Source organism: Schistocerca gregaria, chromosome 8 (genome assembly GCF_023897955.1).
Source record: "Schistocerca gregaria isolate iqSchGreg1 chromosome 8, iqSchGreg1.2, whole genome shotgun sequence".
NCBI lineage: Eukaryota > Metazoa > Arthropoda > Insecta > Orthoptera > Acrididae > Schistocerca > Schistocerca gregaria.
In genome coordinates, this window is record NC_064927.1 from 291,177,179 (window position 1) to 291,188,349 (window position 11,171).

General features: G+C 44.0%; 1 protein-coding gene across 2 annotated transcripts in view; it reads right to left on the bottom strand.

The window, feature by feature from the left end:
* LOC126284905 (cuticle protein 19-like) overlaps positions 1–10,042 on the bottom strand; it is a 32,615-nt gene extending 22,573 nt beyond the window's left edge. For both annotated transcript variants that reach the window (XM_049984168.1, XM_049984167.1), the window contains exons 1-2: positions 9,972–10,042; positions 3,117–3,197 (exon numbers count right to left, since the gene is read on the bottom strand). In XM_049984168.1, coding sequence (XP_049840125.1) covers positions 3,117–3,197; positions 9,972–9,986 — 96 coding nt within the window. In that variant the 5' untranslated portion in view covers positions 9,987–10,042. The remainder of the gene's footprint in view (positions 1–3,116; positions 3,198–9,971) is intronic.
* Positions 10,043–11,171: the final 1,129 nt, after the last annotated feature.

The following is an 11,171-nucleotide window of genomic DNA, read 5'->3' on the forward strand; positions in this document are numbered from 1 at the left end:
ACTCCAAATAAGGATCTAAAAGAAATTTCGATACTGTCCCACTCGCTAGAAAGATAAGTTCATGTTCAGACTGTACTCAAGCACGTAGACGTTTCACTCGCTATAGAAACAGTTTGGTGGCAAGTTATGAGCCACGTGACATGATAAAAAACGAAGAGCTTTGCACTAAGACTGGGATAACGTTGTTCCTCAGTTTCAAACGACGTAATCATCCCTGCGGAAAGGAAGAGTCAGTGAAGCAGCTGAAAAGTTATTCTAAGTGCTGGTAATGATTCTGTTTCTGTTGAAATAATTGCAGAAAGAGAAATAACTACGATTCTTGCGTAAGGTGATCTTTCCGCTGTAGTGTACACAATTTCCGTGTACAGTTATTACTCATTACTGTCACCAGATAAAGACGGACATATTTCTCAGTAACCTACAATATTTCCACCTTCACTTGTAGCAAATAGCATCAACGTCGTAATGTTTATATTCACACTTATCTTTTTGGCAAAAAATATCTCTGTGCAAACTACTTCCACACAGGGCTATTACGTGCAAATTTGATCCAGTGAGAGGATGGCCCGTTGACCGTCATGTTAGTTAAAGACACTATTAGTATTATGGCAGCCCCGTCTCACATTTCCAATGGACAGTGTGCCTCCAGTCCGCGGAAGAAGATCTCAGCAAATCGGAAGATTCTGGCAAGAATGATGCACACTTAATATCCAAAAACTTTGAACTTATCGGCAACGACCGTGAAAGCCTATTTTATTAAACAAAAAATGATTAAAAAAATTTAAGTGAGACTACCGAGTTTCATATGTTCAGACGAGGAATGTTGTTAAGAGTAGAGTGTAGCAAACTAGTCACGTCTGTAGCTCTAGACCGATTCTTGACTCATAAAACATTGAACGTTAATGACAGAAACAACACTTTAAAAATGATTACAGGGCTAAACTGGAGAACCCGTAAATCGGCTCTTGCCTTTTCCACGCTGGAAGAGAAGAGTGTTTGATACAATGAGTTCATGCGGAACAAGCAGAGTAAACTGTAAACGATTGTTATGCAGTCGACGATCACTGAATACCAAGGCTAGTAAAGAAAGTACTTTCTCGTACTCGTTCAATCTGTCGATATCCAAAGTTGGTTGGAATGAGAGCGAAATGTAGATGCAGATGTACAACAACGAAACGAACTACATTAAAACGAGATGAACGCCTTATATACAACTATGTACGAGCAGAGTCTGTGAGCAATGGCGTTTTTCGTGAAACGCGACACCAAATGTCCATTCACAACGTTCACTTGGAAACTGGTTGTGATGGACCTTCAATTCTTGTTAGGTTTGAAGCTGATTACGAATGTCTCCTGTCGGTTAGGATCTCTGTACGACCACTGTTCTTATACCTTGTCACATGTCAGTGAGTGATAAAATATTCCTTACAGACATGTTGGACAATCCGTATTCATACATGGGCTGAAAATGTCTTGTCCATTTTAGCTTATATTCAGTTCCTGAAATTTATTATTTGCAAATTTACTTGTTGTTTATTATGTCTCTTTATAAAGGATGTCCCATCACGAATGGTCAATATTCAGAAATGATCATTCGAAGAAAAGAATCCTAGTAAACATGGTCCCTTCAATGCATACCTCAAGAGTTGTGAGCACTTATTCATCTATGATACTGTGAAAGAAACCTATTCTACTGCATACGCGTACTCTTTGCTTTCCGTTTACTGAGTGGTGATGGTATGGTCAAAATAAGAAAAAAAATTTCCAGTAACCATGGGCTCTAAAGTGCACGCCTGAAGACCTGTGGGCACTTGTTCATCCTTGATACAGTGAGACACATTTTTCCTGCTTGAAAGGAGCTCATAGCCCTTTGAGGTATGCATTTTAGAGCCCATGTTTAATAGTTTTTTTTGCTTCGAATGATCATTCCTGTCATATCTCTGAATACTGACCATTCCTGCACTGATACCCTATCGTAATTGGCTTTATCAGTCGTAGCGTGTTTACGTGAAACGTACTCGTATTTGTAATGAGCAGCTAAACGTTAAACTCTCTACAATAATTAAATCACTGTGGAAACGTCAAACGCTCTAAGTTACACTTTTGTTAGGAGATTAAAAAAACAGTCTATTTTTTGTTCATAACTTATTTGTATCCAAAAACAGAGGAGGCATTCTGACACCACAGAATTATGCTGCTCACATCACCGCAAAAAATAAAGAGAGAAATTAGAAAATAAGTAGTTTATTGAGAAAGTTTTAAGTACCATACTAGGTAACTCACTTGTTCCAAGTGCTAATAACAAAGTTTTTCTTTCATACTGAGACATTATTATTATTATTATTTGTGAGAATTCATGTGCAGATATACAGCAGTAATATTTTAACTAACAGAACTGCAATCAACAAAAATCATTTCTCATTCTCTTAAACTGTTTACAGAAAAATAACAAAAATGAATTCAAGAAAATGTAATCTTGCAGTACTAACGACTATTTCTTACAAAACTCCGTTTACGGCAGAATTCTCTGAGCTGTAGAGAAAGAAATAGTAACATCGACAGCAGGTCTTTCTATTTTGCATCTGATAAAAATGGCTGATATTTCAGAAGAAGTACGGCATTCCATACATCATTTTCTTTTCAAGACATTAACGTTTTCCATTCTTCGGCTTTAGAGTGAAAAATTTTAATAGCTCCTTGAGATAAATGCGTTTGAGGAACCTTAATCATACTGGATTTGGATCTTTTACAATTTTGCATGGAAAATAATGTTTCAGTAGCGTTTTTAAAATCAATGAAGTCATTCATTTGGATTGCAGCTACAGGGCATCTTACAATCTTGCATAAATCTGGCTGAACATAAGCCGCGCTTACCTCTCTTCCACCATGTACCATCCAATAGTGACTAAAACATGTTCTTCAAGATTAGGTACCAGGAAGAACATTAAGGGCATGCAACAGAGTACCGACAACATAACAGCGTCGAAAACATGTTGGGTGAAAATGAGGCACTTAGAACGTTTGACATTATCGCTCTCCAGTTATTAGACTGTGTTTGCATGCCCACTTGGAAATGGAACTTGAGGCAGGTGTTACGTTGAGACGACATTACTTACGTAGTAGTCGATGGCGACGGGCCTGACGAAACCCGGCAGCGCAGACGTGACTCGCCACACAGCAAACGCCGCCAGCAGCGCCTGCACAAACAACGGCGTTACTACACACGACAGGCAGTATGAAAGTGCGAAAGCGGTGTATGCCCGCTGGGCACGATGTCACTTCAAATAGTAAACGATGGACTATAAAGAGCCGGCTTTAACAGGTGGAACATAAATCCACTTGGGGCAAAAGCTAGTTTCAACTGAACATCCATAACACGGAGCGTACCGCTGGAAAGCTGTCAGCACTATATTGGGACATAAATGGTACGAAAGATACACTATGTGATCGAAAGTATCCGGACACCTAACTGAAAATGACTTAAAAGTTCGTGGCGCCCTCCATCGGTAATGCTGGAATTCAGTATGGTGTTGGCCCACCCCTAGCCTTGATGACAGCTTCCACTCTCGCAGGCATACGTTCAATAAGGTGCTGGAGGGTTTCTTGGGGAACGGCAGCCCATTCTTCACGGGGTGCTGCACTGAGGAGAGGTAATGATGTCAGTCGGTGAGGCCTGGCACGAAATCGGCATTCCAAACCGTCCCAAAGGTGTTCTATAGGTCAGGAATCTGTGTAGGCCAGTTCATTACGGGGATGTTATTGTCGTGTAACCACTCCGCCACAGGACAAGCAATATGAACACATGCTCGATCGTGATGAAAGATTCAATCGCCATCCCGGCATTGCTCTTCAACAGTGGGAACCAAGAAGGTGCTTAAAACTTCATTGTAGGCCTGTGCTGTGATAGTGGGGGTGCAAGCCCCCTCCATGAAAAGCACCATCACACCATAATACCACCGCTTCCGAATTTTACTATTGGCACTACACACGCTGGCAGATGACATTCACTTGGAATTGGCCATACCTACACCCTAACATCTGATCGTCACATTGTGTACCGTGATTCGTCACTCCGCACGACGTTTTTCCACTGTTCAGTCGTCCAATGTTTAAGCTCCTTACACCAAGTGAGGCGTCATTTTGCATTTACCGGCGTGAGGTGTGGCTTATCAGCAGCCGCTCGACCAGAAAATCCAAGTTTTCTCAAATGGTTCAAATGGCTCTGAGCACTATGGGACTCAACTGCTGTGGTCATCAGTCCCATAGAACTTAGAACTACTTAACCTAACTAACCTAAGGACATCACACACATCCATGTCCGAGGCAGGATTCGAACCTGCGACCGTAGCAGTCGCACGGTTCCGGACTGCGCGCCTAGAACCGCGAGACCACCGCGGCCGGCAAAGTTTTCTCATCTCCCACCTAACTGTCATAGTAGCTGCAGTGTATCCCGATGCAGTTAGGAATTCCTGTGCTATGGTCTGGACAGATGTCTGCCTATTATACATTACGACCCTCTTCAACTGTCGGCGGTGTTTGTCAGTCAACAGACGAGGTCAGCCTCTACGCTTTTGTACTGTACGTGTCCCTTCACGTTTCTATTTCACTATCACGTCGGAAACAGTGGACCTAGAGATGTTTAGGAGTGTGAAAATCTCGTTTAGAGACGTATGACACAAGTAACGCCCACCCAGTCAGTCAGTTCCGCGGAGCGCCCCATTCTGCTCTCTCACGATGTCTAATGACTACTGAGGTCGCTGATATGGAGTACCTGGCAGCAGTTGTCAGCATAATGCACCTAATATGAAAAACGTATGTTTAGGGGGTGTTAGAATACTTTTGATCACATAGTGTATATGAAACAGTGTGCCAAATTATATCACAGCATTGAAAAATTGCTGCGAAGTGCAACATGACTTGCAGATGACTCTTTAAGAGAGAGGAAAATTAGGAGGTAGGGTCCCTTTGATTCGGGGGTAATTAGAGAGTGAGCACAAGCTCGAATTAGGTAAAGATGGGGAAGGAAAAAGGAGACGCGCACTTTCAAAGGATCTGTCCCGACATACATCTTAAATACATCTGCACCCACGGCTACATATATGCTCTGCAGGCCATCTTACGGTGTGTGGCGAGTGTCACTTTTCCCCTTCTCCGTTTCATTTGCGAATGGTTCCCGGGACGAACGATTCCTGGTAAGGCGAACATCTTTAATTTTACTTTGATTTTCCTTTCCACGAGATATGCCCAAGAAGAAGTAATATTTTTGCTGACCCTGCTAGGAATGTTCGCTCTCGGAGATTTAAGAGCAAACCAGACCGTCAAGCAGAACGCCTCTTTGCAGCATCTGTCACTGGAGTTAGCTGAGCAGCTCTGCGACGCTTCCACGCCTGCTAAATGAACCTGCAACGAGACGCGCTGCTCTTCCTTAAAACTTATTTCCTCTATCAATCCTGTGTGCTAGGGGTCTCAGACTAACGATCAAATCGGAGTATGGATCGAACGAGGGTTTTTTTAAGGTACCTCCTTTGTGGGTGGACTGCATTTCCTGAAAATTCTTCAAATTATTCTGCCTGGCGTCTGCTTTACCTGCTACTACTTTTATGTGGTCATTTCACTTTCAGACTCATGCGTACGCATACCTTTAGATATTTTATGGATTCGACTGAATCTCTCTTCCTGTTTGTGCGGAATATGTTACATTTGTTTATGTTATACTTGCACCAGGCGTCAACTCTCTCTAGGTCTTCCTGCATTTCGCTACAATCTTCTAGCTTTGAGGCTTCTCGGAAAGACTTAAGGAACCCATGATTCACTAGTTTATTTACGTATATTGTGAAAGGTAAAGGTCCAACAACTCTCCCTTGAGGTACGCCGGAAGCTTAGTTTACGTCTAAAGATTTCTCTCCGTTGACAACCACATATTCTGTTTGGAACAAACTCTTGTTTTGTTCACTGGACGGCAGTGCAGAACTACACCGAACGGCTTCCGAAAGTCATAGAAGACGGCATCAACCTGCGCTCCTGCTTGCACCGTTTTTTGGTCTCGTGGACGAATAGACTGACCTGGCTTTCACACGGTCGTTATTTTCGAAACAATTATTCATTCCTTCAGAGGAGATTTCATTCCGTAGAAGTGGCATAATGCGCGAGCATAAAAGTTCTTCCCAAATTCTATAGCAGGCCGTCGCAGCGATATAGGCCTGTAGTTTCGTGGGTTTGTTTGATCACCCTTGCTGAAAACGGGAATGAGCTGTGCTTGTTTCCAATCATTAGGAACGCTTCGCTTCTGTAGAGATCTACGGTAGACTGTTGCAAGAAGAGGAGGTAGTTATTTTGTATATTCTGTAGCGAATAGAATTGGTATCCCAACAGGTCCAATGGCCTTTCCTGTTGAGCGATTTCAGTTGCTTCTCCATCCCAAGGTCACTTTTTTCGATACGTCGTTCTGAGGCTTCTGAAACTCTTTTGGAAAAATGCTATTAGTATTTCGGCCTGTGTCATCCTTCATTTCGAAGCAAGTAATGAAGGACTAGCACAGGCAAAGAGGACTTTCCTGGCCAAGAGAAGTCTACATAGGCCTTAATTTGAGAAAGAAATTTCTGAGGATGTACGTGTGGAGCTCCGCATTGTATGGTAGTGAATCATGGACAATGAAAAATCGGAACGGATGGGAATCGAAGCGATTTGAAATGTGGTGCTACAGACGAAAGTTGAAAATTAAGTGGACTGATAAACTAAGGAATGAGGAGATTCTCCGGAAAATTGGTGAGGAGAGGGATATGTAGAAACACCGTCAAGAAGAAGGGGCAAGATGACAGAATACGTGTTGTGACACTAGGAAATAATCTGCATGGTAATGAAGCTGCAAAGCGTTAAAGCTGCAGGGGATTTGAATAATTCCAACAAATATTTACGATAGTCATCGTTTATTGTTTCGCCCCAGTTGCACCCTTTTAGATTACATGTTTCGATCACTCTGGATCATCTTGAGATCTAAGTAGTTGCGTCAGCCACACATCTTCTCTACTCCGAACCACATATCAGAGTACTCCTCTACTCAGAGTGCTACTCTACTCAAAGTGCCACTCTACTCAGAGTGCCACTCTACTCAGAGTGCTACTCCACTGCAGAGCACAGGCCCTTGAGTAGACGTGTTGCTGACGCAACTACTTATATCTGTAGATAACCCACAGTGAACGGAACTTGAAACATGAAATATAACTAAACATGTGCAACTAAGACCGAACAATAAATGAGAATTCTCTTAAATATCAATACAGTTTCTGCATCTCTCAAGACTATTATGTCAGCCACACTGAACCAAGAAATAATTGCCGAACGGATCTAGGCGTTTCAGCCCGGAACCGCGCGACTGCTACGGTCGCAGGTTCGAATCCTGCCTCGGGCATGGCTGTGTGTGATGTCCTTACGTTAGCTAGGTTTAAGTAGTTCTAAGTTCTAGGGGACTCATGACCTCAGACGTTCAGTCCTATAGTGTTCAGAGCCATTTGAACCAATCGGTACATGACGGCGTACTCGCTGGGGAAAATAAGAAAGAAGAAGAAGTTGACAGTGAAAAAATGTGTGGCTACAGTGGTGGTACAGCTAGGCAAGAAAATGATATTGTTGTCGGTGATGCTGAGGAGGCATTAGTGATGGAGGCTTGTGAGGGTAAATGTAGTTTCCATCGTTTGCATACAAAGAAATGGAGGGCGTTGACGGTGACAGCCAAAATGGCGAAGATTCGTCATGGTGTAATTTCTACCGGCCACGGTGGTCGAGGGTTCTAGGCGGTACAGTTTGAAACCGCGGGACCGCTACGGTAGCAGGTTCGAATCCTACCTCGGGCATGAATGTGTGTGATGTCCTTAGGTTAGTTAGGTTTAAGTAGTACTACGTTCTAGGGGACTGATGACCTCAGAAGTTATGTCCCATAGTGCTCAGAGCCATTTGAGCAATTTTTTTTCTAATTTATTCAGTGGAAGATTGCGACAGAGATGGTCAACATTCTTCAGTGGGAGACGATGCAGCAAATCGGCTTACCTTTAACATCCTTCCTCTTAAAATTTTGTTCCCAAACGAGCCAAGAAATGTATTGCTTCCTCACACATATACGTTCGGTGATGGCCATGGCGGTAAAATTAGAGAATTTAAAGGAGACATGGAAGCGCTTCAATAGTCATTCTTCCACTGCATCATCAACGAACTGAATAAGGAAGGCGGTAGAATAGTACTAGCTCACTAGCTCTGCCACACACCATACAATCGCTTGAAAGTTAGCGAAGCAGGTGGAGATTTGAAACTCTGCGCACAGAAGGAAGGTGATACGAAACTTGATAGGGTGTAGCCCTACTAGTTCTTTCTTTAAGGATTTTATTTTGATGAAATTACTGACGATGTGAAGCCATTAGCATATTGTTTACTATAGAGCTTAGAGCTCCAGAGCGAATTACAGAAAAATGAGAGGAGAATTAACTAAAAAAAAAAAAAAGGAATCCATTGGAAATAACCATTGTCAGATTACCTCTTCGTTATTTACCTTTAAATTGTAGAGATGGAAAAACCAGGTATGTCCGTGAAACACAAAACTATGGGAAAACTGAAATACCGGGCAGACGAGTACATTAGTCACTCCAGTGCGCACACACAGATGAATCGTGAACCGTTTACAGAAAGGCGCGGCGATCGAATCACGTGCTCAACCGCACTCACACTGCCCCTGCGTGGCTACAAGGCAATAGCGATCATGAGACATGAATGTTTCAAGCAAACATTGTACGTAAGCGTGGGTAAATGTAAAGTCGCGACGTAGTGGCCAAAAGGGACAAACATGTTTACCCGTGACCATGGTCATACGGTGTTTAGAAGCTACTGCATTTGTTGGCGTTTCGCGGCCGACTGTTGAGAGTGTCTACAAAAATGGTTCAAATGGCTCTGAGTACTATGGGACTTAACATCTATGGTCATCAGCCCCCTAGAACTTAGAACTACTTAAACCTAACTAACCTAAGGACATCACACAGCAGCCAGTCATCACAAGGCAGAGAAAATGAGAGTGTCTGCAATCAGTAGTGCAACACACGTGGCCACGAAACAAGACGTCAGAATTGTGGTCGGAAAAGATTCTGACTGAGAGATACCAGAGACGCGTTTGACGGCTTGTGAATCAACATCGCTTCCAAGCCCGACAGCCTGTCAGCAATGGAACACCGGGGCGGGAACAGCATGCAGTGGGCAATTGTAGTGCGTCACCTCGCAAGAGGCCACTTCTCACAAAGGCACATAAAGACAACAGCAAAGTTCATCGGACTGGAACAACATGTGTCTGGTTTCCTGAACAACCGCCACCCTACTACAAATCGAATGAGCTGCAAAAATATCTTCAAATGTGTGTAATGTTATGGGACATAACTGCTAAGGTCATCAGTCCCTAAGCTTACACACTACTTAACCTAAATTATCCTGAGGTCAAGCGCACACAACCATGTCCAAGGAGGACTCGAACCTCCGCGGGACCAGCCGCACAGTCTATGACTGCAGCGCCTAGACCGATAGGCTAATCCCGCGCGGCGGCTGAGCTGTAAAATGAGCGGACTTGAACCTCACAGAAAGTCTGTGGGGGAATTTAGAACAACGAGTAAAATGGCGACTTCAGCATCCCCGCAAGCTGGTGAAACTGCATGTTCAAATTCTCAGCGAGTGGATTAATCTGCATCCGACGTACCTGCACAGTCGTGTGGACTCACATCCTAACCGAATCTAGGTGATTAGTCCAGGAGTGGAATCAACCTGTGTCCAAAGATGAATGCAACGATTGCTCTAGGGGTTACTAATTTTTAGTCGAGTGAGATTATATTTGAGACACGTCACTGCCTATCATTAAGGACATCGTGTTGGCAGATAGCACTAGAAGCAGGAGATCGGTGACGCTCGGCTGCGCCGCGCCGCGCGCCACTGTACGGAGCACTCACCTGCAACGGTCCCATGGTGGAGGAGGTCCTGAGCAGCGGCGGTGCGGCCGCACTTTTATACGGGCGGCCGGTGCGTGTGGCGGGCGGCGCCAAGGCGAGGGAGGGCGACGCGGTGTGTGCAACGCGGCTGCCCCCTCCAGACGCCGGAGATGGGGTCACCGCTTCCTCCGACGGCCTAACCTCGGCTGCAGGGGCGCAGCCACCGGCGGGTGCCGGCGCTCGCTGTCCGACGTCCGGTCACTTCTCTTGCCGTTTATTCCGTCACTGGAATGTAGCCATAGGGGGAGGATCATAACTGTCGACAGAGAGGCATCGAAGAGCTGCATCTGCATCTACTACTCCGCGAAGCCGTCATCACGTCGGTTGCTAGAGCTTATGTGGACATGGCGCTGCTTCAGCTCTATGACGTCAGTTCCTGCTATTACACACTAAGGAAAAATTTACGCACGTGAAACATGAAATAAGTTCTACGATAATTCGGTAACATGCAACAAAACGTTTAATTAACAAGAGGTACAAATGCTCTTTACGTCGCAAGCAGAACTTGGTAGAGGCCATATTAAATATCATAGTTTCCAGTAAAAGGCCATATTTATGGTGTTTTATATTAGAAGTTATGTTCTAGAAATATGCTGTTTCAAGACTCCTGCACATATGGGATCTCTCGAAAACGCATCGTTATTGGCACGGTTTGTTGTAATGAAATGACAGCAGACTGACCCTTAACATAGACAAATGTAATGTATTGCGAATACATACAAAGAAGGATCCTTTATTGTATGATTATATGATAGCGGAACAAACAATGGTAGCAGTTACTTCTGTAAAATATCTGGTAGTATACGTACGGAAATATTTGAAGTGGAATGATCATATAAAATCAATTTTTGGTTACGCGGGTGCCAGGTTGAGATTGATTGCGAGAGTCCTTAGAAAATGTAGTCAATCAACAAAGGAGGTGCTTATAAAACACTCGCTCGGCCTATACGTGAGTATTGCACATCAGTGTGGGATCCGTACCAGGTCGGGTTGACAGAGGAGGTAGAGAAGATCCAAAGAAGAGCGGCGCGTTACGTCACAGGGTTATTTGGTAAGCGTGATAGCGTTACGGAGATATTTAGCAAACTCAAGTGGCAGACTCTGCAAGAGAGGTGCTTTGCATCACGGTGTAGCTTGCTGCCCAGGTTTCGAGAGGGTGCG